This window comes from Cyrtonyx montezumae, unplaced genomic scaffold (genome assembly GCF_038088225.1).
Source record: "Cyrtonyx montezumae isolate F1298 unplaced genomic scaffold, pur_monq_1.0 scaffold_15, whole genome shotgun sequence".
Classification (NCBI taxonomy): domain Eukaryota; kingdom Metazoa; phylum Chordata; class Aves; order Galliformes; family Odontophoridae; genus Cyrtonyx; species Cyrtonyx montezumae.
This window is the reverse complement of record NW_027071881.1, coordinates 6,919,697-6,947,173: the sequence shown is the minus strand read 5'-3', so window position 1 is coordinate 6,947,173 and position 27,477 is coordinate 6,919,697. Positions and strand designations below refer to the sequence as shown.

Genomic DNA, 27,477 nt, shown 5'->3' with positions numbered 1-27,477 from the left:
GAGGGGGAAACAAGCAAACCTAAAAACAAGAAGGCAGTTGGGATTTAAAACCTAATTTTTCAGAACTCGAGGCAGAGGTGCGCCAACTGCGGGGACCCCCACACGGCTCTGAGGGTGCTCACAGGAGCGCCCCAAGCCTCATGGCGGCTGCACCCACACCCCCACCCCGAGCCCCTCAGCGGAGAGGGGGGAGGGAGTCCTGCTCCGCCGCCGCACCGGCCAGCGGGTCCTGGAAGGAGCGTAGCAACCCGCCTTCTTACCCCGGGGCCCGCCCTCGCTTTCTGGTGTGCTGACGCCGCCAGAGCAGCGTTCCGCTGCCTGCACGTCGGGCGGGAGGGGTGAGTCCCCGCGACTGCTAGAAACCTCCGAGTCGCCGCACCGCCGTTTGTTTGGTAGCTGCCAGGACCTGACGGGAGGAGGCGGAGCCCTCCGAGCCGGGGGAGGGGAGGCAAGATGGCGGTGGCGGTGGCGCTGAGGCTGAGGTGAGACGCCGCGACCGCCCAACCCCGCCGGAGTCCGCGGCCGCACCGCCCCAGCGCCGCGCTGTCGGTAAGGGCACGGGGCCTGGACGGGCGGCGAGGAGAGGCCCAGGGGGCAGCGGGGCTTTGGAGTCTCCACTGCGAGGAGGAGGAGGAGGAAGAGGAGGGGGAAGGGGAAGAGGCGGGGGCCATGGCCATCCTCCCTCCTCCCTCCTCGTCGGGCAGAGCCCCGAGGGGAGGGCGCTGGAGCCGGGGGGGTCCTGAGGGAGCGGCCAGGTGGGGGAGGGGGGTGGATCGGGTTGGGGGTGCCGCTGCCCGCGGTGTGTGTGCGAGTGGGGAGGAGGGGGGGGCGGCTTTAGCGCTGCTTCGGGGCCGGGGGTGCGTGGGGCTGCGGGGAACTTGGGGGGGGGGGAAGTGCACAGCGGTGGGATGAGGGCCGCCGTGCTCCTCCTGCGGGGAGAAGCCCGGTCTGAAAGAAAAAAAAAAGAAGGAAAAAAACAACAACAGCAACAACACCCAACCACGGTAATAATTAAAGGAAAAGGCCCGCTCCTCGAAATCTCTTCGAAGTCAGTATTCTGGAACGTGGGGCCGGAGTGCGTTCGTTCCTGAGGATGCTCTCCTCGCACTGAGGCTGTCAGTGGGCAACTGCTGTGCTGCTGATGTTGGGTTACCCCATTAGGACCCATCAGCAGCCCCTGCATCCTGCAGCCCCCCTGACCTCGGGGCTACCGGAGGGCACCAGGGAAGTGGCCTTTTCTAGAGTAATTCTGCCTCGGTGGTAGAGAATGTTGTGCTTGCTGATCTCTCTGCACCTGAATAAAGCTGTCAGTGTTCAGTTGGTGGCAGTTTGATGAGGTTACAGATGGATCGTGTGCTGTTAGTGCTAGACAGGCTCAAGAAAGTAAGTTGTGAGTCTGAACCATCTCGTTGTCCAAAACGGTCTTCTTCATGTGTCAGTTATATGGTCCTCATTGCTATAGATATTGTTATAACGTAATAAGAAAGATCTCACTGCTATGAGAAGGATGTCTAGCTTAAGAGTTTGGTGGCAATATTCTTGTATTATATGCATAGTAATACAATTACATGCTGCTAGAGCTCAGGCAGGGCTTTTCATTTTAGGCTTGACGATTTAAGGGACAAATGGTGCTGTTGTGATTCTTGTGGTGTGTAAGAAGGCCCTGGGTACAGCTCAGGTGTCCAAACAAGTGGACACACAGTGTCGTGTCACTGCACATAGGGGCTGTGCAGATCTGTTGAAATATTGCACTGGAGTTTTACTCTGCAGAATGTTGTTCGTGATTAACTAAAGAGCCTTGACATTTGGAAAGGCAGTATGTAATATTTGAAGTGGATTTCTAACTAGCTAAAATCTAGTGTCTCGTGTTGGGGGATGAAAGACCTTCATTCTCAAAAGTTCAGAGGAAACAAGCCAACTGCAGTGACCCTTTTTGCAATAGCATGGTTAATTTTTTTCTCGACATTGCTTTTCTCTGTGACAGTATGGGCTGCTTAGGAAACAAGATTCTGTTGTGCTTTGTGTGCAGTTTGATTTGTCTGCTTGTAATACGCTATTTGATGTTGGTCACTGTGATAAACTCGGTGCTCACAGTAGAGGGTGTTGCTTTGAAATCTTTCTAGGGGTTAAAATGCCATTTATCAGTGTATGGAGGGAATACTGCAAGAGTTTCCTTCCACAAGTGTTAGATCTCTGTAGCTTTTTAAGTACAAACCCACTAAAACTAACTCTTACAATTTGGATTACGTGTACAAAGTTGGAGTATATTCTTTATTCTACATTATGCTGCTGCTGATTATCTCTAAATACGTTTTACTCCTATAACCACTCTTTTTAATTGCTCTTTCTGGGCATTCCTCATTGTGAGGAGTCTATAAAAGTGTCTCAAAAATAGAGGTAAAAGCAGTGACGGACTTCAATGCTTCCTTTCAATTTCCTCCCTCTGGTGCCCTCGTGGTTCTCTCTTGCTGCATCCTCTTAGCTACTTTATTTCTCAGTTACTGTGTGAGTGAGAGATGCTTTCAGGGGGGCAAGCTGACTGCTTCAACTACTGCTAAATGTCTGAAGGTAACCAGAAAATATTCTGTATCAGAAAAAATATTTTTTTCTATATTTTTAATATTGACATTTAATTTGCTCAAAGCTCTCAGCCAAAGTTTTGGTGAAATAGTTTTTTATTCTTCTGTACTTTTCTACAGAATGGTTCACTGAGGGTTTTCTTGTATGGTCACAAATACTATTCAGAATTCTTGTGTGTGTAGTCACTTAAGTTTAAGATTTTAACAATTGTTTAAGTTGGAACAGATCTGTGCCTCATGCAGGTGCTGTGCAGTGCAATCCTGAGAGCAGGCTACTAACCACGCAGTGGTTTCTTAATGCAAACAAACGTTTCCTGGATGCAGGCTTGAACTCTTCGTGTCACTTATGTTCTTCAGTCAAATCTGAATCGATGTTTCAGATGGCAGGCAGTAAGCAACCTGCTACCTGGTCTCTGTACTGTAAATGTTTGAAGTAAAAATTCTGACTTATGTAGAGTGCTGTCTGTAAATATTTACTTTGGACTACTACGAGATTATGTAAATATCCAGGAACGTGCTGAATTTATCTTCAGTTTTAGTTTCTTTCTCCTTCAATGAGTCTCCATTGAATAATTATGTTTTGTGGTGTTTCTTCCCTCTTCCATTTCTAGTTCAGCTTTTATCCACTGTCTACTAAGTGTTGTCCACAGTCTGGGCCTACTGGGGCTTAAGTTAGTGTGCACAAAGCTCAAACTTACCTTGGAGCTATGTTTCCTCCCAGTTTCCTGAGAGAGATTTCTGTGTCCTTGAATAGCTTTGCATCTAAACCACTTGTGTAGTGCTGCCACTCCCCAAATGATTTGATAGGCAGTTTTGTTTTGGGCTTCAGGAGGATGTTGGTCTGTGTGGTTTTGAAGTCAATGACTTCACCTGCTTGATTTCAAAGGCTATTGCAAAATTAAGTCACTGTGTTGGTACGAAGAAATGTAAGCCATTCTGAAAAACCTTACTGTTTGCAGTTCTCAGCAGTAAGAGACTTGGGCAATTAAATTTTTATGCAGACATTATCTGGGCAGACTGCTGACCAGGGCCTAGAAATTGTGTGTGTGTAAACTGGCCTTGGGTGCACCTGGAAATAGAAATGCATTCACAAAGACAACGAGGGGAATAAGGCCTAGAAATGAGAAAATACAAGATAAAGTATAAAATATACCTAAACTACTATAATGTCTTTTTAACTCTTCCTCTCGTGCCGTGCATTTAGTTGTGCCTTACGGTGCTTCAGGGAAAGTACATTTGTTTAATTCTGTTTGTAGCCCTTGTGCAGGCAGAAGCACATCTGTCCTGGCTGCAGTCATCCTCTGTGCAGCTCCTGCTGCTGCTGGGAGCAGCCGTGCCGTGCTCTCCTGCATGAATGCACGTGTTCAGATCGTGAGGAGGGTTTCTGACAAACGTGGACATAAATCACGTTTTCATACGAAAAGTCTTCTAGGAAATGCACTTGCCCCTTTCTTCCCATGAACCTAGTGTTTCCTCTCTGTCACTATTACAAAGTTAAGCCCACAAAATAAAGTTGATTAGAAGTTTAAGTGCTGTTTTGCAAAATAGATGAGTGTATTATTAAAGTTCAGCTGGACTCTTCACCCATTATTGTATTATCGTTCTGCTTTTCACGCTGTTTAAGGTGCTTTGTTGACTGAAAAGGGGATCAGGAAGGTGGGAACTCTCCTGCACGCTTTACCTTTCTTGGAGTGTTATTTTCAAAACTTTTCTTACTACAAGCAGCCTCTTACCTCTGGCTGTTATTTCTGTAGGTGCTGATATTTCACTGTGGCTTCAAAGAGAGACTCAAATACATTATTTTTTTGCTGTTTTCTACCCTCCTCCCTAATGGATATACGAGTTTTTTCTTTTACCATTTGTAATTTAGGATCCCTTCTATTCTTTGCTGTTTTCTGTGACCTAGAGGCTGTTATGTGAGCTCCAACAAGGAATTTTATTTTCATCTGTTGTATTCTCTGTGTAGTAGAACATCTCAAACTTCACTGTAGTTGTCAGTAAATGACAATTACACAAATAAATCACAAACTTTTTTCCAGAAGGCCATCCTGCTTATCCTCTGAAGTATCTAAATAGACCAAGGCATTATTATGTGTAGTAAAATACAATTATTGTAACCTTACTGTCTTTCTAGTTCAAATTTCAAATAGCTTCTCTTGTAACACATTATCTTTTGGGAGCTATGGGTTTAGTTAGTATGGATTAGTCAAGTTGTAGTTCCTCTTCCAGACAAAAGCTCTTCTGGAAATCTGCTGCACCTGATACACTTTTGATGAATGGTCTGCATGAAGAGGCTGGAAATGAAAAATTGTGACTGCAATTTCTTACGTGCTAAGTGATGTAAAATCAGTTTTAGCTGCAGCAGACTTAACAGTGAAGGAATAAATTAATGTGCATCAACTGTTTTTTAAGGTACCTATGCTTTCACTCCAAGATGAAGAAGCAAAACTTGTCATCTTGCAAGAATGTTGTATGCATAGTGTATGATATCTGTGAAATTTGACATCGCTTTAATTGTGGGTCAGATGGGAGGAATTAGATGCACTGAGGAAAACTTTGGTGACTTTTTGGCACAGACTCCTGAGTGAGGATGACTTGCTGAGGAAGGTGTGGTAGTGCTTAGCTCTGCTGTGGGCATAGCATCTCTTGAACCTCTTGCATTCAATGAACTGATTCGTTGGAGGATGCTTGGGTGGTTTTTGTTTCACATTACAGCTTTGTGGGTTAAGTTTAAGTGGTGTTTCATAATCAGTCAAACTACTCTGTGACAGGGATGGGGTCTTTCAGAAGAGGGTTTTGAAACTGCTGCAGTTATCTTAGGAGAGGGGAAAAAATGTTACTTTAACCAGTCAACTCTGTAGGTTCAGTTTCTGGTCTTTGGCTCGTGACGTTTTCTTGTGGTGTGCACTAAGTGCCTAGTATTTGCTGTCTTGGGACAACCAGGAATGAGACTCTTGTGGTTCTGAGAAAACCAAAATATCCTTTAAATGTCTTTGGGAGAAAAGCAGACAGTTTATATTCTAAAGACACATTTTTGAAACCAGAACTCCTAATGAGATTTGTATCCTTTGGCTTAATTTGTTTCTCAGCAGTACTTTTAGTGAAGGAACCATGTACATCCCTCACTTTCATTTTTGAATTGAGGACTTCCTCCTTCCTTGGTGTCCCTGTGACCTTCCTTGGCAGAAGAGAGCTGGATGTGTTCCTCCAGAACCAAGAAGTGTGATTCCTAGACATAACCCAGGAGGGAGAAGCTCTCATCTCAGCAAGTGGGAAATTAAGAAATGAATCTGATCCCCCTGCATGTTCGGTCTGAAGCAACTGGTGAGCAGACTGTGAACCAAAGTACTTTTCTTTAAGGCATATGCTCAGCACTATTTTATTATTTACTTTTTGATGGGGCAAATGGGTAGCTGATTAGAAGCTTCCTAAGATGTTAATGAAGCCTTAGTTTGTCCTTTTTGGATCACCCATATTATAGCAAAGTTGTGCATAGCCTGGGTCTTGATAGCATGTATTAGCAACTTTTCTTTAGGCTCATAAATTACAGAAGAGATTAAAATAGAATTTCCTTTAGAAGAGTGGCTTGTCAGCTGAATTTGATCGACCCCATTTAGAAGAGCACTAATTCTATTTGTATTTGTAGCTACGAACAGGGGGAAACTGGTATTTAAAGATGAGTTATAAAAATGTGATCTTGAGATTTGGTAACATAGTTTGGTTGGAAATCGCATACATGATTAAGCAAGCTATATTCATCTTCTGGTATGGCAACAAAAATCCTTTTGAAGTGCTCTTCTATAACTTATTCAATATTTAATGTTCCAAAAGCTATTACTTAAAGTACTTTAAGGAGCTGGAATATGCTTAATGGAAAACCTTTTTTCTGTTAAATCTTGAAGTGTAAAATCCTGTCTTCGTTTTTGCACTACCTCAATGCAGATGGAAAAGTTATGCTAATAGAGAGTAAATGTGACATCTTGAATTAGCTGCTGTGATGCTCCTTGACTTCTGTCACTTCCTTAATTGGCTGAATTAGAATACATAGTGCTTCCATCTCATGCAGAATGTTAAGTCAGACACTGTATGGCACAGCTGTGAATCAGTGCCTTGGACCTTCAGAAATAAGGCAGTATTGTACACCAGTAGAAATCACAGGGTGTGAGGAAGGGTCACATTCAGATGTTTGGGCTTCTCTCGGCATTTTATTTCTTCTTTTTCCCATGATGTCCCCTCTGAAGGCATTTATGGCTCGATCTGCAGCATTAGGAATTAATGGAGAGAATGTTATTTGGTGTTGTTAGTAAAACAAAGCCCTACAGATGCTGTTTTTTCTCTTAAATTATATTTCTAGTAGGGATAGAAATAGTAATTTTTTTACGTCAAGAGTTTTATGAAAAGAGGGAGTGCAACTATGCAAGATTGGACTCAATTTATTGTATATTCAAAACATCTTTAGAGAAGAAAAAAAAGGCATTTGCTCATGCAGAATTTCCATGAAAATGCAACAGTTAATTGTTTTCAACCTAAAGAAAATGTGTTGGTTGTTTCTTTTTGCCTGCTCCAACAGCATATGCTAGTATGCTTTGGCTATGAGAGTGTTCTGCAATGTAGAACAGAATGGATGGAGATCTTAATGGGTGGAAGAGGCCTTGAGTTTTGAGGATGTTTTGGATACAGCCCTTCTGACCACTGCAGAAACATTCTCTTTGCTCTTTATTTTCTTACTGGAGTAAAATTTGACTAAACATCCCTGAATTAATTCTGTGTTATGTTGTAGACCCCCTGCCTAAGGCAGAGCCTTCCTTGTTTTGCCACAGCTTAGTTACATCAGAGCTTGCTTTACTGAGGCTGCAGATAATTTTTTTCAACAACTTGATAGAAGCTTTCTTTGGCTGTGATCGAACTCGTTGTGCTCGCTATCACACTTAAGTTTCCTCAAAAACGAGATGAGGAAAATTCCCCAAAGAATGTGGAATTTAATTAGCAAATGTTGGTTAAGTACTTCAAGATGGCACAAAAATTACTCTGAATGCAGAAGTGTTAGCTTGTTTCGTATGTGTGAAGAAAAACTGAATCAACCCCAGAGGACCGGAGAGCTGTCCTCCCGCACCAAGCTGAGCACGTGAGCAGGAGCTTGGTGAGCAGAGCAGTGAGGAGGTGGCTGCCCTTCTCCTGTCCTCCTGCCCTTCCTTCTTGCTGCCCTAAACATCTGTCTGGCCATGTGTTGAATGATTTTTGGGGAACTGGCCTGCTGAAAATAGTTATGGTTTTTAACCTTGTTTTTCCTAGTGAAAAACTACTTTTCTCTGGGGCAGTGCCACTTTTTGCCCACTTTAAGTGCCACAAATCCACAAGCCAAAGCTTGGGAACGTGACTCTTATTTCTGATTCAGTCATTGACTGTATCTTCGGTGCTCTTTGATGATGTCTTAAGCTTTCAGTGAGTCATTTTCCCTTGCGGACACTGAGGTTAGTACATAGTTCTGCTTCTTTCTGAGGCATTTCGAGACCTGTAGATCTAGAGATACTGTTCAAATTTGTATGGCCTTTTAGAACCAGCTCTGAAATTACGCTGTGACTCTTCCTGTTGTAGTGTCCAGTTCTAGGTTATTTCTAACTTACTCCATATTCTCTGCATATGACAAATGTAAGTGCGAGGCAAAGGTTCAATAAAAGCTGGCTGAATAAATATATTGTCATATCTCTGGAAATAAACAATGTTAAATCATTTCCTTGCCTGAAAAGCTTAAATTATTACAAGTCATGTGTGAGCCCTCATAGTTCCTATCACTGCTTTTACTCTGCTCATTATCTTCAGACTTAACAGTTTCTTTTGGACTCTTTACACTGACTTCCCCTATATTTTCAAGTTATTTTATATTTTGTGTATTAACCATTTGACACCACTGAGACCCAGACTAAACATACAAGAGATGCAGGAAATGTATGGACTGGGATGCAAGAAGAATGGACTAGGTTATGAAGTAGAAAACAAGAAATATGTATTTCTTCCCCTTCTGAATGGCACTGTTCAGTGGGATGGACAGTTGGCCAGCACGGGTGGTGGCTGTGTGGAAGTTTGTGGCCTATCTTTGTCAGACAGGCAGAATTCCAAAGTGTATAACCATTCTTACAAATGTTTTTATGAGCAGACTCTGAGATTTGCAGAACATGAGAAAGTATGAAGATACTTCCTGAAAAAACATTATTTTGCCATCACTGACTGAGAAGGTATGGGATTTGATTTTCTGTAGCATAATTTGCCAGGGATGCTAAAAATGAAGATGAGCAGCTTCTGATCTAGCCTGGAAGAAGGAACTGGTGTGAGGATCAGAGACACGGATAACAATGGGCTTTACAGGAGAATTCTGATAGGATTTGTATAGACAGAGACATGGTTTGTCATGACTAATGATGGAGCAGTGAGGGAGGCATGGTTGAGATTGTGTGCAGTTTGTGCACGCAGTTAGAATTTGATGCAAAAAATCATCCATATTTCAATCTAGTCTGAACGTGGGGGAGTTGGAGTGGGAAGCTGGTGTTGCCCTCACTGACCTGAAAATAGATTGGTGAGGAGTAATGTGTGCTCTGGACACATGTAAGCAAATACTGAAGAGAGGCAGATACTTTTATAGGTGAGTGACTGTAGGGTTGTCTGCAGAGAAGTGACAGCTACACTCACCTATGTGCATCCACAATTGCAGAATTTAGGTAAAAGGGAGAAAGAAGCAGAATGTTGGTGAATATTCCACAGGCAGACTCCAGCAAGCCCCCTGGCCTGATGTGAAGGAGTATAAACGTGCTCATAGTTAAGAGATCAGCAGGTAAGGTGGGTCTGCAGGGCATGTGAAGAATCAGATGAGGAGAGTGTGCAGGCACACAAGTGTTTTTAATGGGAATGGGAGATGTAGAGAGGAGGGAATGTTGTACTTGATTGTCACTTTACATGTCATATGTACTACTATGTCAATTCTGTCTTGGAAGAAATGAGGTCTTGTGCAGGACCTCCAACCTTCGGTTCCCTCTGCACCTTTTCGGTGTCAGTATTAACCATGCATTTTCCTCTGCTGCTCCTGCCCTTATCTCTTCTCCAGCATCAGAGTGAGAGTGGGAGTGGTGCACCCTCACCACTGAAAGCTTCATATTTTCTTTTTGCTTTCTTCACTTCCACCTCTTATTGACCTCAGTTCTAAGCTGTATTGCTGTTGCTGTTTTTATTGCCTTCTGCTGTTGGCAGATTTTGTTTCACACTTTTTTTGAGGAGGGGGTTGTTGCTATGAAGGTGGTCATACTTCCAGTTCTCTTTTGCAAGGCCATTAGACTGCATGTTTTCATATCTCTTTTATCTACAAGTTTTATGCAATACATATGGGGCTTTTTTGTGTTGCTGTATTGATGAAGGACGTTCATGCTTGTGTGTTGTGTCCCCATCCTGTCCCTGGAGCAACAGTTAGGGTTTCCCATTGCTCTTGGATGAGTGAACTACTCTTCTCCTCCTCCTGAGCTGGGTAAAATTTACTGGTTACATAAGGGGTCTTGGGTGTCTGTACCACCAGTGTCTGGGATAGTTCCCAGTGCATAAGTGTATGGTTTAGTAGCCTTAAGCAGGCAGGAAGATTTCAGGACTGACAGTTGTAACACAAACCTAGCAGCCTGTACACTGAAGTTCTTGTGAATGGAGAAGTAGGCTTTATAGCATCATACAAAGAGAGGCTGAATTGAACTTTCAGCACCTGAGTTAATGATCAACCTGCTGGTTTGTCAGAATGTAGGGAAAATAAGATGTGTCATGACATTGATGATCTAGAAAGGACCTTGAATCACACAGTACTTGGACTGTGTTCATGTGTTATTTTCAGATGGTGGTTCCCCTGATCCCCCTCTTTCCCACATTCTTCAGATCTGCCTGTGGCCAGCATGCCCGGGAAGGGAACAGGAACAGGAGAGCATTTCTTGGTGCTCTCCCAGAGTGCTGCATACATTTTTGGCACCCTGTGCCCCAAAGTAAACACCCTGCAAATTGAGAAGTTTTGAAGGGAGTTGACAAGGAACCAGGCAGTATAAGATTGTTCAGTGTGGAAAAGATATGACTAAAGGGACATGAAAGAATTCTGCAGAATCACGTGCGGTAGAGGGAAAAAAAAATAGAAATGAGATGTTTGATCTGTTCCAATGCCAAAAGTGTAGATACCAAATGAAGGTTGCAGGTCCAAAGCAAACAAAAGCTGGTGGTTTCTCATGCAAAATGTCACTGAACTGTAGAAGTGCAAGGAGTGATTGTGCATGCTGAGAACTTATACTGCTTCAGAAAACAGCTAGGTGAACCAGTGGAAGGGAAAGCCATTAGGGACTCATAAACAGAAAGGCTTCAACCCTGAGAGTTTCTCTGATGGAGAGGTGGGAAGAGAAAGTAATCAGGGCAGGAGTGCTAAAATATATTAGATAAACTTTAAAATCTGTTTGTCTAGCTTGCTATGTCAGATCTTTCCGTGGTCTGATTTTGTCTATTGACTGTTAATAGAAAACATGGTTCAGAAGTATAATTTTATGTTGGCATTTATGAGAAGTTGTGGTTAAATGCACTTAGAAATGAAGCCATCTAGGCAGGGAACAATTACTTGGTTTGAAGGTCTGCATGTGTGCTGGGCTGCAGACCAGAGGTTGCTGCAGGTCTGATAGAATTCTGTGGTTACTACATAGGCTCCAAGGATTACCTCTTCTGGGCTGTGCTGACAAAACAGCTTGTGCTTTAAAAGAAGAAATTTTCTTTTGTTCTGAGCCATAATTCACCACCTGCATAGCAAAGTGCTGAAAGCACTAATGGGCAGAGTTTGTGTTTGGTTGCTGTCTTCTGATCTCCATGGGTGGTTTTGGTAGATGGAGCTGTACACCGCTTTATGTACAGTTGAACTTTGTTAGTGGACTTTTTATTTTCCAGTATTTTAATCTTCCTCCCATCAGTATACAGGCCACTGTTAATCTGCAGGTAATTTGCAGTAGAGGCAGATTTGTCATTGAACGTCAAGTAAGCAGGATTATTTCAAAGCTTCATAGTATATTCAGTTGCTAGAATCCCGTATCCTACAGACTATGCTGTGAACTGAATGAGCATTTTTTTCCTCTGTGAGTACTTTTTCCTTTTTCTGAGAACTACTGTCGAGCTGCTCTTAGGTGGTAATAATATTTTATGGATTGACTAATGCATTGTGGTTTAATGAACTGTAGGCAGTGTTGAGTCAAGCAGCCCTACGTCTACCTGAAAGTAGGAAAGAATTCACAGAATCCAAAAACTGTAGAAGAAACGAAAGTGAACTTCATGTTGAGCTAAAGAAACTTCCTGTAAATTGTGGGTCCATCTATGGACTATTAAAACCTCTTTAACACCTATTTAAGTGACCTACTTTTCTTTAAGATCCTATTAGTTCAACTGGTAGCTGGTAAAATGATGTATTCTGACAGTATAATCCTCAAATCTTTGTGTAGACAATGCTGACATACCTGTTTTTGAGCCCATTTAAGACCCGTTAACATGTTTTAGACTAGAGCAACCTATTAAATAAATACATCAGGAAAAAGCTTTTACTGGTAATGGTTGTTTTGCTTAGGTGACTACGGCTGTAATGTATTGTGGGTACATCTGGTACTTCAGTGCTTATCAGTGATCTTTTTTCCTTTAGGCGGTTTCCTAGAAACATGATTGCTTGCTGGTCTTGATCTCACAGCTTTGTGAAGACTTCTTCTCTGATAATGTCAAGTTCAGGCTACCCTCCTAACCAAGGAGCATTCAGCACAGAACAGAGTCGTTACCCTACCCACTCTGTCCAGTACACCTTCCCTAGCACCCGACACCAGCAGGTAAGGAGCCACAAGGATTACAGTCTTAGCAAGAAATAATTCAGGCATTTGTTATGTCAAATGGGACTTTTTTTTTTTTTTTTTTACTGCTGTCATATGTGTTTTCTTCATTTCTGAAAACAGAGCATTGCAAGCCAGTAAGCCCAGGTAAAGCTGACTGGGGAAATCTGTGTACCAGTGTTGTTTGTACCCTTGAAGTTTGCCTCTTGGATCAAGGCTGATGGGTCCACTTGTTCAAGTCTATTTATCTTTGAATGATGATCTGATTATGGTGTAACTTCTGGAAAGTATAATGTGTAGTAATTTGGTGCTGTGATTCCTTCTGAATTATTAACTTGGAGGGATATAATTACCTGTTGATTTATGCCTTCCTGCAGTACAGCAGATGAAATTACTGAAATCTTTGACCTCAAATTTGTCTTTTTAAAGTTTACTTTTGTCATGTTCTTTCTTCCCAGTTCTTTTTACATAGACTAAATTTAAAACATGCTCAATAAAATAGAGAAGGTACCCTTAATAAAACCCTGGACAATATTTTGGCTTAACACCATTTCCTGCAGTTTTTAACATTTATGAATCTGCTAAAACTAACAAAACCCTTTAAAAAAAATTGGCCTGTCTTTAAATACCTTGTCCTCTTTTTTTATTGTTGAAAAATCAAAGGTAAAAAAAATCTGAAGTGGCAAATGAAGTGTTTTCCCTGCTGAGGAGAGCTGCTGCTTGTGTGATTTAGGCAAACAACTGTCTTCCTCACCTCTGGCCTTCTTTTATTATTATTTATTTATTAAGAAATTTGAATTTTGTAATTCTATATCTTTGTCATGGAGAATTAATATTAAATTACTATTCTTAACATTGATCTCTCCTAGCTTGAATAAATTCACTGTGGATTGTTTTCATAAACTTTTGGTTTAGCTTTGCTTCAATTTAGTAATGTTTAGTCATTGTACTAAATTTGGCCAATGCAAATGTTACAGAGTCCATATGCAATGATGGGAGTAATTTTCCAAGAATCTGCACATAACTCATCTCCAGTCACTGTGCCTTTAATATGAATGCAGAGTTCTGGGTGTAACAGATCTCTGGAGAAGATGGGCTCCTGGGGTATTAGTGAGCACTGAATTTGTATGGGAAGTTTCCTATTAGACCCAGGAGAGTTCCAAGAGTGCAAAACGTGCTCGTGTACATAAGGAGCATTGAGCTAGATTTGCTCTAAGCTAATGTAGTGCTTGATAAAATCTGTGTTCATGCTGGAGAATGTGAATCTGAAATGTACCAATTTGTACTACACCCCAGGTTTTTTTCTGAAGCATCTGTAACAGTGCCTCCAGCCAGCTGTGTTCTGCTGGCCAGAGCTAGGGGAATGGATTTCTAAGGATCACTTGTCTTTCTCATTTTGCTTGAGCGTGTACTTTGTCATTGTGTGCTCTCTGTGGAATTGTAGGCTGTGAAGGGCTGCCTGTTTCCTCTAGGACAGCTCAAGTTTCCTTTATTTTTATGAAATTCTCCTCCTGCTACAAATAATTTGTGTCTGTTGTGTTCCACTCTAGTGTTTAGAAATGGAAATTCAAAATTTGAAGCTTTTTGTTTTGCTGCATCTTTATTTTTGGAAAAATATGTTCATTTAAAGTCGAGGACTGCCATTTATTTATTTATTTATTTATTTATTTATTTATTTATTTAGAGCTCCTGTAAGGCTTTGGTGATCTGGTCTGGGTCTGTTTTGAATGTTTGGAGAAACGATCGTTCCGTAACACAAGACACTTTTCATCCTGTCTTCTGTGCCTGTTGTATTTATTAACATGTGAAGTGTGTTTGCTTTAGGAATTTGCAGTTCCCGATTATCGTTCGTCTCACCTGGAAGTCAGTCAGGCATCCCAGCTCTTGCAGCAGCAGCAGCAGCAGCAGCAGCTCCGGCGTCGGCCCTCTTTGCTGTCAGAATTTCACCCGGGCTCTGACAGGTTAGGATACTCTTTTTAAGTATGTGAAGAGGAATCTTTCATGTGACTGTGCTTTCTGTGAAGTGAGTTTTAACTTCTGAATAGGAACGTTTTGAGCTTCATGGTTTTTGCCTGAGTACCTGACTTCATTAGTCAGTGCTCCATTGCTGACCAGTTGTGACCTCCTGTGTTTGAGTGTTGCAGGTCTGCCTGGTTTTCATCTTCTGTGTAATTCCTTTGTCCCTTTGGTTTAATTATGTTTGCTTCACAGACAGGAAGTAACAGTCTGCTGTGTTCTCCCCACAGAGAGCTCTTAGGAGAAAGTTGTGTATTGCAAGCTTCTAAAGCTTTAGACTTCAAGTATGCAAAATATCATTTTGGGATAATTGGATCTCACGAAGTCAGAGTAACAAATGCAAGAATTATTAACAGTGTGAATATTACTAGTTGTATTTCCTAGATTACAGTGGAAATAAATTCTTAGGTTTGTATTTTCAACAGATGGTATTTGTGTGCCTGGATAAGAAATAAACAATGGAGCTAATTGGGTATTTGAGTTGCAAGAATTGTAGAGCACCAAACTATGGCACAAAAAATGAGACGAAAGTATGCTACTTCTGGCAAGAGACTTGACAGCTTTTTATCATTTCTGCTAAATACCCTTTCTGCTGGTCTGGTGTAACGTTCTGTGTCTGTGTGAATGCATGCAGGTGATATGGGCCCAGCAGGTTAACTGAGGACAGGTGTAGTAAACAACTACAGTGAATCATGTATTGTCATTTAGTGTCACATTTGCAGTATTCTGTCAGTTACTTTAGGTTACTTTACAATCAACATTGATGGGTGTTCAACTGTTAATGTTCTATAAAGCTGATAGGCTCAGAAACGTTTTTGGCAGATACCAGATCAGAGTGAGGGGAACTGGGGTGTAGTAAATTAGCAGGATTACATATGTGTTTAAGGGAGAAGTTACTGTATCATTTGTGCATATCAGTTCTTCAGTGCATTAGTATGCTGATGTACAAAGCCTAAACAGATGTTACTGGTTGTAACAACCTTCTGGCCTTTTAGTACGTGTATCTGCTAGGAGTAATTTCCTACACTGTATTAGTTTTAACTGTTTGTTTTGATTGCATCACAGAAACATAGATTCATTGGAATGGCTTGGATTGGAAGGGACCTTAAAACTGCTAGTTCTACCCGCATTTGAATAGCATTTGTCTGCAGATCAAATTCCACATAGACTCATGGTTCATTTCAAGCATTCTGTATACATTTAAAATGATTTGATTGCAAAAATGAAATAATGAAGCTGTTGTGGCCATCTGTGCTCTGTAGAATATAGTACTATATTTATCTCATGGATTTTTTTATGTTTATAATTTGAATCAAAGCTTTGATTTTAACAATATCATTGTATCAGCGGTTTCTTTAAGTGGTTGCAATGATAGGAATGTATTTAAACAGCATCTTTTAAGATTCAGCTCTTTTTCAATGGATTTTAACTATTATATTTTTGAAGATTGCACTTAAAAACATCTTTCTGCTTTACTGTTCAGAAAGAGTTCTGCTAAATTGCATTTCTTATATGTTTGGTAAGGGTTGAGGAACAAAAAACACATTTCTTTCATAAAAATGCCTATTTTAGTAGTTTATTACCCTTTCTGTGTACTAGGCCTCAGGAAAGGAGAACTGGATATGAACAGCAGTTTCATCCAGGTCCATCTCAGACAGATCATGATTCACTGGAATCTAAGCGGCCACGTCTTGAACAGGTTTCTGATTCCCATTTTCAGCGTGTCAGTGCTGCTACTGTCTTGCCTTTAGTACATCCTCTGCAGGAAGGGTTGAGATCTGCAGATATTAAGAAGGTAAAGATGTTTTCTCTTATAATTCTGAAAGTGTAAGTTCTGTGTCATAGTGACCTCAAGATTCTAAGCTCCTATACTTAAAGAAAACATTTAGCACATGGACTCAAATCTTAAAGTAGAATCCTTGTTTTGCACTGTCTTTACAAGGAAAACATCTGGGAAGGACAGTAAGGTTATGACAGCACATAATCTCTTAGTAACTTGCTGGGCTGCATAACAAAGATAAGATCAGAGGGGGCTGCAAAAACCAAACTAAGGTGTGCAATGTTAATGTGTATGTTACTGAGGTACTAAATGCAGAATTCCTAAACTGAGACAGTAGATTATGTCCCAGTGAAGCTTGAGAAATGGCATTTGGACACAGTCTTTTGGTTAGATTGGCTTGAGTGAGGGATGCATTTACTGAGCTAGCATTTACCAGCTAAGCAACCGGAAACTTGGAAACACACCGAGGAAAAAAAAAGTGATGAAAAAGCAAAGCCAAATGAATAGTGACCTGTCCTTTGAAAGCATTTCCCCAAGGGAACACACACAACTCCAGATGTACTCCTATCTGATCACAGTTACGTTCAAGTATATTTTCACTGGCGTATGTGCAGAGTATTTGAGGATTGTGTCTCAAGTAAACCCAACTTTAAAAACAGAAGTTACTAGTTATATTTATGAAGATATATTTTTAAAAGGGAAATGTTTTGATCTTATTTTAATTTCGTGATAAAAATAATTAAAATCGCGCTTCTGTATATAAAGATGGATTTTGAAACTGTAGTAACATAAATGGGCTGTCAGTTAATTCTAAGATAATTAGAGCACTGATAATGTGAGATCTTAAACTTTATCTCTGTTGAAGAGCTACCTAAGCTATAAATAACTGGAAATTCTTGTTTAATTCATGCATGCTAGTTTAGTTACTGAGCACTCATTTGCATGTTATTAATATGACTGATTTTGCTCAATTCTGCCCTACCTACTGTCCCAATGAAAGGACCCAGGTTTTGGAGGGAAGCATGAGGGACCATCTTCTCCAATTTCTGGTCAACCATGCGGGGAGGACCAGAATGCTTCACCTTCAAAGCTGTCCAAGGAAGAACTGATACAGAGCATGGACCGCGTGGATCGTGAAATTGCGAAGGTTGAACAGCAAATCCTTAAACTGAAGAAAAAGCAAGTAAGCATAGCAGATGCTACTGTTGTTATCTGCTAGTGGAAAAGGTGTGGAAAAATGTTAGTTTTGTTAGTGGTGATTTTTTTGTTGTTGTTATTTGAGTTAAATGAGCAGTTTAAAAAGGGAAGGTTGTATATACAATTTTCCTAGAACATTTAAATGGATTGGATGTAATGTTATTTTAAATGTTGTTGAAAATAAGAGAAAGCCACGTAGGAACACAAAAAAACAGATGACTCTACTTTAAAGTCTTGTTAGATGGCAAGTGACAGAAGGTCACTGTGACTGCAATTTCTGCTTTAAAGAATGACAACTGGTTACAGGGATGGCGATCATCTTTCTTCTTTCATGGTCTGTGCAAGTGGAGAATCTCTAGTGCACATACCCAAAAACTGATTTTGTACAGGAGTCTCTCAATCATCTGCTTTCACAAGGACAAGAGACCCTAACATCTGGTTAGCCTTAGGGGATAGTGTAGTATGAGGGGTATAAGTAAACAGAGCAGAGAACTGGATGCAGGAATGCCTCTTTTTTTTTTTTTTTTTCTTTTTAGAGCAGTCATTGTTTCACATCAGAGAACATCAGCCAGTTGATGCCAAGGGAATGCTTGTTGGCAGTATTTGTTGCCTTCCCAATAGCTGCTGTGGCTAAAGCCACCCTGCAATCTAGGCAAAGACAAAGTCCTTGTGCCCTTTGTCTTTTCTGACTTTCCAAGATCCAGAAATAGAAATAGTGCCAGCTTTGCTTGTTAGTGGGAATTCTGTATGAAATTATATTATGCTCTAGGATTTGGTGACTTGTAGGTCCAAATATACAAGTGTCCAGAGCAGTTCCCTTTTGTAGTCCTGAAGCATTTAATGACTTCTAAATGTTAATGACCTGTAAAATGAGCTTCGGTAGAAAAACAAAAAATGGTTTTACTAACTACCTGGCGGTGTGTTCACGATGCTTGACTTCTTGTTTGTTTTTGTTTTGTTTTCATTATTATATATTTATTTACTTGCTCACTTTTCCACAAAATCAGCAAATACTTATAGGCATGCTGGGGGTGGGTTGATGGTTGGATGAGAAGATCTTAGTGATCTTTTCCAACCTTAATGGTTCTATGATTCTACTCTTGATTATGCATATCATTTATGAAAGTTCATTGGGGACATTTTTGTACTTTCATGTACAAAAAAGGACATTAAAAACACTGCTGTTTTAACTAAGGCTGCAGTATAATAGCTAGGACCCCTATTGCAAGTTTTTCTTGATTAATATTGTACCAGTCTTGGAACTTCAGTGGAGTGATTTATGTCAGTTAGAAAGTATTTTTAGAAGGCACCTTTTCAAAAAAAGAAAATAGTAATAATGACACTTGGATGTTTTTCTATCTTGTAGATGCCTGTGGTGATAATGTCTTCTATGGGGGTTTGGTGTGACTGTTCTCTGAAGTTATTACTCTTGTTTAAAGTTAAATATTGATAAAACACAATGCCACAGTGCCTTTAAGTGCAAAGCTGAAACAAATCTGATTCAACGCAGGTGAATCCTGTAAACAGCTAATTCAGTTTACTGATAGCTCAGAGTAGTTTTGTTACCATCCTTATGGGCATTAAAGCCATTTCATTCATAGTCAGTTAAAAAGAGGAATAACAGACAGTGCAAACTGTTGATCAGATGCGTATTTTATCTCTGGTGACTAATTACTGTGAGGGTAACATGGTGCGGATGGCTGATTTTCTTTCTTTCGTTTCTTAGCAACAACTCGAAGAAGAAGCTGCTAAACCACCAGAGCCAGAGAGGCCTGTCTCCCCTCCTCCAGTGGAACAGAAGCACCGCAGTATTGTCCAAATTATTTATGATGAGAATCGGGTAAGCATGTTTTTCAGTTGACTGAGTGTAGTTGTGAGTCTCAATGAGTGTACTGAAAGTCATTAATTCACTCCTGTGGGGCAATTTTTACTGTTTCTACTTTATTGATTTTTGTCCTTGTCCTCCCCTTGCATTCAGTTACTTTTTTTGCATGAAAAACTCTTGCACAAAATCTTTGTTCTTGATGGTGAGATCCTTATTCTATCTTATAAAGTCTACTGAAAATACATCTGTGTCTGTCATCCCTAAACCTGTTTCGATGTGTGTATGTACATCTGTATATATTTTTATTTACATGTGTGCATGTGCCTACATTTATGTGTATACATGTATCACTTGTGTAAATATGTATATATAAATGCTTCAGTAATTAGTTTTGAATTCTTTTCTCCTCATTAAATACTAACGAGCTTGGCTCAAGATCCATCATTTAAATTAACTGAAGGAAAAAAAAAAAGCTGCATGTTCCAAGATTCTGTGCTTTCTTTTTAAACTCTGTTTCCTTATATTTAAAATTTGGTTAAATGAACAAATATCAAGAAGCATGTAGGTGAATTGTGACCTTGTTTTGCATAACAGATAAGTAAGGTACCAGGAGCTCAGTAATATTAGCAGTGGTAGCAGAATGCTTCCTGCTCTTTTTCTCCTGGTAGTTTGAGACAGGGGAGCTGGATATCTGTTGCTTTTGAAAATGCCAAATATTATATGAGCACTTATGAGACTGATCAATGTTTGTTTAATGTTCAATTTCCCAATTTTATTTTGTAATTCAGAGAAATAGCTAGCTTCTCTCACAGTAGAGTATTTTAGAAAATTTGAGATAGTACAAAAAAAAACCCAGCAACCAAACATCTCAATACAGCATCACATATAGGAGTAGTGAGCCTTAGGTGTTCCTGTTCTCCCTTTCCCCTAGTTTCTCTGAAATTTGTTGTGTTTATTTAATACGGGAAGACAGTTATTATGTTACACAGACTGTTATAGCCAATGTACAGCAATCACTTTGCTACTGGTTATGAAACAGTTTTGCTGTTTTAAATCTCTTTCACACTAATGTAATTAAAAAGCATTAAAATCATGTAATCACCTTAGACTTTCTTAAGGTGAGTTTCGTGATGGGTAGTTGACAAAACTAGGTCATATTTGAAGAAGCCTTAGTGGGCTACTGTGCAGCTCTTTTCCTTTTCTAGCCCTGGTTGCTGGCAGCTTAAAGAGAATTTTGAAGTTACTTTTGCCTTCCCTTGTTGTGTGTGTCACTAGGTGGGTGGAAATCCATTTCTCTGACTGAGGTGGAGTAATGTGTCACCATGGTCATGTGCTGTGTTAGCTGCTTCAGTCTTTTGTAGCTCCCCATATAGTAACATATAGCAGGAGAGGTACCATGTTTGATGTGTTTGTGGATCCACGAATCCACTCAGCACTTGATTTGAGCTCTTGTTGTCAGGAATTATTTGTACAGTAGAATGACAGTGTCATTTAGACTTGGTACAAATATAGTGTGTCAATACCCACAATATTATTTTAAATGGTCATTTAAGAAACATTAAGCCATTCATGTACACAGTACTTCATTGGTGTCTTGTACATTTGTACCAGGAGGACAGTCCTCTTGGCAGCTTTCAGCTTAAAACTATGCAGTATGGGATAATTACTTCTAATATTCAACTACAGTTGGCTAAAATTTGGTTGAAGTAATATGGGTAGAGTTCAGTTCTAAATGTTTTTCAAACCAAACAAACCATTCCAGCAGGGTTATACTGTAATACTGCCTTGATATACAATTATTGCGTTCAGCTGCGAGTTCCAGAGAACATCTCAAGATTTAAATTACATGTGAAGTTAGAACTTAGCAGAACTCTCTAATAATAACTACTTTGTGGATTAGTTATCCTATATTTTTCTTTGCACGCATCTGCTTTTAGGGCATACAACTATTAGTGGGAAAGAAGCAAATGTGAGCTAGTGATCCTTTCAGATGGCCTTGTCTTCTGACAAAAAGCTTTGAGAAATTGGACTGGCTAGAAATGAATTTGTGAAAGTTAACTGTGTTATCCAGTGCTGCCTCCTTTAGGGCTGGAGTTACTTTGGGATCCTTGCCTAGCTTAAGGGGAAGGTGATCTTTGGCATAGTACTTTGTATGTGTATGCACATGTTGATTAACAACTGCAGACTTGTCATTTGAAGAATTTTGTCCTTAACTGAGATGTAAACTCTATTTTTCTGAAGGCCTTTCCATACTTTTGAGTAGAGTGAGCATAGCAGTAACTGCAGAATTCACATAGAGACTTCTTGATTTACTGAGGCAGTTTTCAAAAGTAAGTGAATAAGAATACAATAAGCTCAGATGGGTCTAGCATCTGGGCTGAATGAAAGTTCAGATACACTTTTCACACCTGAATGACAGAGAGCTTACTGAGACCTTCTTAAAAAAAAATCTTGTTTACAGAAAAAAGCTGAAGAAGCTCACAAGATTTTTGAAGGTCTCGGTCCCAAAGTTGAACTGGTAAGTTGTTTTTGTTCTATTTTCTGTGTTGCCAGTGTAACTTTTGCATCTGTAATTCTGCTGTGGTAAACATGTTGTTCTGTGTTCATGTATAAAGGAACATTATAGGGTGACTTAATCTTTTGGTTTAAGGAGGGAGAGTGTGGGACTTTCTCCTTTTCACTCGGTGCCTGATACTTTATGTAAGTTCGGAAATCCCGTGCCTGTCCGTTTCTTGGTCAAAACTTTGTTTGAATATCTCAGGTATTAAATAGTGGAGTTGGGTAGCATAGCTATACATGAGAGTGTAGATTAAATACATACGGTTCTGCTGTCTTCCTGAAATTGCAAACAATGCATTTTTAAAAGCATATTTCAGGTAAAAAATTATGTGCAGTCTTACATTCGTCTTTAATACCGAGGAAAGCAATTAATCTTCTGGGGTCTTTATTTTAATAAGAATATGTTGGTCTGTGTTTAAATTACATGAATTAGGGCTTGAGTGAAGTGGCTGTGTAAGTACAATTTTTAAAAATAGATTTGAATCTCTTTGAGAGGACAAGGTTGAAATACAGCAGCACTGAAATACTGCTATGTGCGTGAATAGTTATAATGATCTAATTTAAAGCAATAAAATGTGTCATAAGTGTTGAGTGTCTTAAACTTGCCACTTCAGATTGCTGCACCTCAAGTTGAATACACTGCGAGCAGAATTTTTTAATACAGTCAAATATATCACATGTACCTCAAAATTATGTGCACTGAAAAGTCACTAAGTTTATCTTTCTAATCCAAAATTGTAGCCGCTTTACAACCAACCATCAGACACAAAGGTCTACCATGAAAACATCAAAACGTGAGTGCTTTATTATCTTCTTGTTGTGCCTTTTAAATGATCTGGATTCAACTTTTTAATTGCTGTGATTTTCAAATACAACATGTACACTTCAGCAACATTTACAACCTTCCAGCCCATGTAATCTTCAGGCTTCTATGTTGTAGAACAGTGCTGAAAGGAATTGTATTTACTGAAGGTGATGTCAAACAGTAATTTCTGCATTCTAACTTTAAAGACAAAAATAACTCATAAAACTTCTTTTTTTATTTAACTTGTTAACACTTGCATTTTTCAAAGCCTGAAACATCACATTTGACCTAGATGTGCCTTGTCAGCTTTCCCAAAGGTACTTGTTTCAAAGAACTGTTTCAGAATTACTGCTGTCAGTAAGTGGTAGGAGTCCTGACTTTTTTTGTTCTTTATTCCTTAATTTCATCACATACTTGTCTTATGTCAAGGTCTGTGAGAGCAGAATTGCTGCTTGCTATGTTTGTTTCTTAGCTGGGGAAAGCAGAATTCACCTACTTGAAGTAAGCTAGTTGTCTTCTACCAAATTTTTAGTGATCTTAGAATTGAATTGCAAATATCCTATTTTTTTTTTTTATTTCAAGGCATAAAATCTTTTACAAGCTTACTCATTTTAGCATCTCTAGGAGGGCACCTACTTTGAAACTAGGAGCTTTCATGTCTCTCTCAGGCCTTCTTCGAGATTATTTTCTCTCAGATAAAATACAGCATAAGTGATTGTTTCATTGGGAATATTCCCAGGTTTTCTATCTCTGAGAATGTTTTTTTGTAATAACAGTCTGGTGGATCACATGGAATTGATTAACTTTGAAGTTCTTGAATTGTATGTGGTTCTCATGTCAAATTTTATTTTTCAGAAACCAGGTGATGAGGAAAAAGCTAATACTGTTTTTTAAAAGAAGAAATCATGCAAGAAAACAACGGGTAATACTATTACGTTCTTATAAAAAGATGATGTTGTCATTTTTCTGAGTCCTTGGTGTGTTTTATCCAATGTGTCATGTAAGTTCAATTGATTAGAAAAATAGGGTCTGTATGGTCTTTAAACTAAATTTCTGTCAAGTTATTTGAAAATAAACTGTTGGTTTATAGCTGTGATTTGCTAATTGTTGAACTGAAAATTATCCTAAAACGCAATAAGGAGAATGTTGTGGACTTTTTTTTTTTTCCTTTTGTCTTGTTTTGTTTTCTCTTTCTTCCCTTTTCCTTTCTGCTCTTTTCTTAGAGCATGAACGGAAGAAAGCCAGTGAAGAATCCTTAACTGTTATGCCTGGCCTCTCCCTGAATCTTTCTTGTGTAATAGCTATCATATCTGAAAGAAAATGGAGCAGATCTGAGTCTGAAGTCTGACAGAAGTTTTTAATCAAATGTTTGCATGTTAAACACCAGTATTAACTTTGTGAACTATTACAGCAAGTGGCTTGCAAAGTTGTTTGGGGTGATATCTGTTATTAAGATTAGGAAGTTTAAATATAAAAAACTGAAGTCCATTCCATTACCTGGAAGCATGGTTCCTGGAGATATGAGATTTCTAGAAAGCACTGCACTTACCATCTAGATGTGTGAGGAAGAGAAGTAGCATGTCTTTCTCCAGTCTTAAGTTCTTGAGTCCATTCTGCTGAAATTTGGTTGTATGTCATTTTCAAAATGGAAAGCCAATGCTGCAGGAAGAATTTCTCTCAATTCAAGAGCCTACCCAGGTTAGGGATACTGATCGCTTAGTGTATCTCTGTGTAGCTCGACTTTAATTCTGGAATTTAACAGGAACAGAAAATCTGCCAACGTTACGATCAGCTGATGGAAGCATGGGAGAAAAAAGTTGACAGGATAGAAAACAATCCACGCAGGAAAGCCAAGGAGAGCAAAACAAGAGAGTACTATGAAAAACAATTTCCAGAAATCCGAAAGCAAAGAGAGCAGCAAGAACGATTTCAGAGGTATCACAGTGGATTTGGAACATTCTTATAAGTTATCTCTTAAAACTTAGTTTTTAGAATTACTTATAATGAAATTGTTTTGGCTTAATGGTTAATTTATGTTGTAACTCATATTGGTATGTCTTACTGTATGAAGTAAAACTTCCATTCTGTAATTAAGTGCATTGTTCACTGTGTTTCATAGCTTTGAGCACAAATTTCTGCTTCTCTTTTCTCCTAATCTTAGAGTTGGTCAAAGAGGAGCTGGACTTTCAGCAACTATTGCTAGAAGTGAACATGAGATTTCTGAAATCATTGATGGGCTTTCTGAGCAGGAGGTGAGGCTATTTTCTATGCTTTGCTATATGACTATGTAAATAAATGATCTCTTTCAGAGGGTTTTTTGTTTGTTTTTATAGGTAGAGAAACATTTTGGGGCTGGTTTACGGGAGAATCTGTGAACTTTGGCTTAAAACAGATCTGAGAAATACTTTTCTTTCAGGGATTGTGTTTCCTAATTGTACCCATCCTAGATTTTTCTCACTAGTGTGTTCATTTCAGGTGTTTTACAACCTTTTTCACAGCTGGAAGATATATGTGAAGTCTTCCATTCTAACATTCTAAAGCACTGTACCATTTAAGTTTTTTGTAATGAGATACTGTCTCTTTCTTCTTTAAGCTGACTGTGTAAATGTTCATTGGGATAGTGACAACTTTTAGAAGGGTTAAGAAGGTAACAGAAAGATGTTTCCAACTAGCTGTGAATGTATCCTGTAGTGGAGCTTTTAAGAATTGTTTACATTTCTTGATAAACAACTTTTTTTTTTTTTTTGCATTTTTTAAACTTTTTCTTTTATTCTTTACCTGCAGAATAATGAAAAACAAATGCGTCAGCTCTCAGTCATTCCCCCCATGATGTTTGATGCAGAGCAGAGACGAGTGAAGTTTATTAATATGAATGGTCTGATGGAGGACCCCATGAAAGTTTATAAAGACAGACAGTTCATGAATGTCTGGACTGACCACGAGAAAGAGATTTTTAAAGAGAAGTAATGGACTTTCTTATCTCTTATTTTTATTGCATTGCTGATGACAGTTAAACACCCAACTCTGCAGTAAACATCAGCTAAATTGGAAAAGCTTAAGTTTTTGTGCAGTAGTATTTGATAACTTACTTGGATGAAACATTTCAAGAAGTTTTAGACTGCTCTGTATATCTTTCAACTGCATCCAGCTAGTCTGTACATAAGAAATTATTTTTAAAGCACTTCAGGTTTTTTGATAAAATGAAAATTAGAAGGACATTTACATGATCTCATTCTGTTAGAACTAAGCACTTAAAACTAGCTAATACCTAAGCTTGAACACTTTGAAAACTAGAATTTTAGACTAGTTTCAGTCATAGAAATCAAGAGTTAGCTGATGGCACAGATTGTTTAGAAGAGTGCTTTGTTTATTTGGTATGTATTAAGTTGTTAAACTTAAATAATTTCTGATTTGTAAAAGGTTTGTCCAACATCCCAAGAACTTTGGTCTAATTGCTTCCTACCTGGAACGAAAGGTAAGACCTTTTTGAATACATGTAGAGCCTAGGGTGGGATCCCTAACTTTCCAAATGTAAGTTGTTTATTCCAGCAACATTTTATCATCTTGGGAAAAATTGCAATTCTGAATGAAGTTATTGCTTTGACAGGATTGTGTATTAATTGATCAGTAACACCATCAGCACAAGCAAGCATCTAACAAAAGTTAGTGAAATGGCACTATTGATAGCAGTAAAAGTAAATGATGCTTTAATTAGTTTTGATTTACTTCACTTCTGAAGCAGAGAAGCTACTTTATTCATCTACATCTTTAAGTATAATTTTAGGTATAATTTGATCTGCTGTGCCACTGTGCTAACTCTGAGAAAACTTGCCTCCATGGTTGAAGTCAGTGGGATCCTACTGCTGGCTGGATTAGCCTTTAGAACTGACTTTGCCAGGCTCATGTAAGAAGTAACGGGGAGTTAAGATTTGTTAAGACATAAGAATGTTGACTACTTAGGGCTGTTATCATAAATAGAAGCTGTCACAAGTTTGCAAATTGACTCGTATATATGAATTTGTGCAGACTGAGGTAGCTGAGGGATATTATAAATATATGAGACTTAAGTACTTAACGCTCTGTCATTTTATACGTGGTTATATTGTTACATTTGTACACGAATTTACCTTCCTACTGATCAAACTGGTAAAACTTCCTACTGATCAAGAGTAGTAGTTTGTAGTCTAGGGGATGAGTATTCTTCAGTGTTGAAAGAAATTAAGTAATAAATGTGGGGGTTTTCTTGCAGGTATAAATTTTTTTTCTCTTTTTTTTCACTTTAGAATGTTCCTGACTGCGTACTATATTATTATTTGACTAAGAAAAATGAAAATTATAAAGCCCTCGTGCGAAGGAATTACGGTAAACGCAGAGGAAGAAACCAGGTATCTAAAATTGATACCTCACTTGAATATTGTTTCATATTTATAGCTATATTGGTATCCTATTTAGAAGGCATGAGGTGAAAAAAAAAGCTCCTTTTCCATTTGTTCGTTCTTACCTCCTTTTAAAATTAAGAAATCCTGTCGTTGAAGGTTTTTTGGTTAGTTCTTAATTCTGTGCAGTATCTTCTTCCTCTGCACGTTTGTGACTCTTTTTTTAATGACAACTGATTTTATTTGAGGACCCTTCCGTAGACATGGAGATCAAATCCATAATTATTAAATTCCATGATGGAGCCAACTGAAATAAGTATTTGCATGTGACTTGCAGTGGAAAATATATAATTGCTTCATCGTGTCAGTGTTTGTCAAAAAGCAGAAATTAATGGTGATAGTTACTTGGTGGTCAGGCTCAAAGTCAAACTGGAACTTAAGAGCAAGAAGAAAGAGACAGATTTAATGCATGCAAATTAAAAA

At 39.1% G+C, this 27,477-nt stretch overlaps 1 protein-coding gene across 4 annotated transcripts in view; it reads left to right on the top strand.

The window, feature by feature from the left end:
• Positions 1–285: 285 nt before the first annotated feature.
• The window catches only part of NCOR1 (nuclear receptor corepressor 1), a 57,174-nt gene continuing 29,982 nt past the window's right edge, over positions 286–27,477 (top strand). For all 4 annotated transcript variants that reach the window (XM_065731994.1, XM_065731992.1, XM_065731993.1 and 1 more), the window contains exons 1-14: positions 286–549; positions 12,259–12,436; positions 14,261–14,397; positions 16,052–16,247; positions 17,233–17,415; positions 19,156–19,269; positions 21,716–21,772; positions 22,555–22,607; positions 23,474–23,540; positions 24,381–24,553; positions 24,780–24,870; positions 25,403–25,581; positions 26,039–26,093; positions 26,902–27,003. In XM_065731994.1, the coding sequence (XP_065588066.1) occupies positions 12,329–12,436; positions 14,261–14,397; positions 16,052–16,247; positions 17,233–17,415; positions 19,156–19,269; positions 21,716–21,772; positions 22,555–22,607; positions 23,474–23,540; positions 24,381–24,553; positions 24,780–24,870; positions 25,403–25,581; positions 26,039–26,093; positions 26,902–27,003 (1,515 nt within the window). In that variant the 5' untranslated portion in view covers positions 286–549; positions 12,259–12,328. The remainder of the gene's footprint in view (positions 550–12,258; positions 12,437–14,260; positions 14,398–16,051; positions 16,248–17,232; positions 17,416–19,155; positions 19,270–21,715; positions 21,773–22,554; positions 22,608–23,473; positions 23,541–24,380; positions 24,554–24,779; positions 24,871–25,402; positions 25,582–26,038; positions 26,094–26,901; positions 27,004–27,477) is intronic.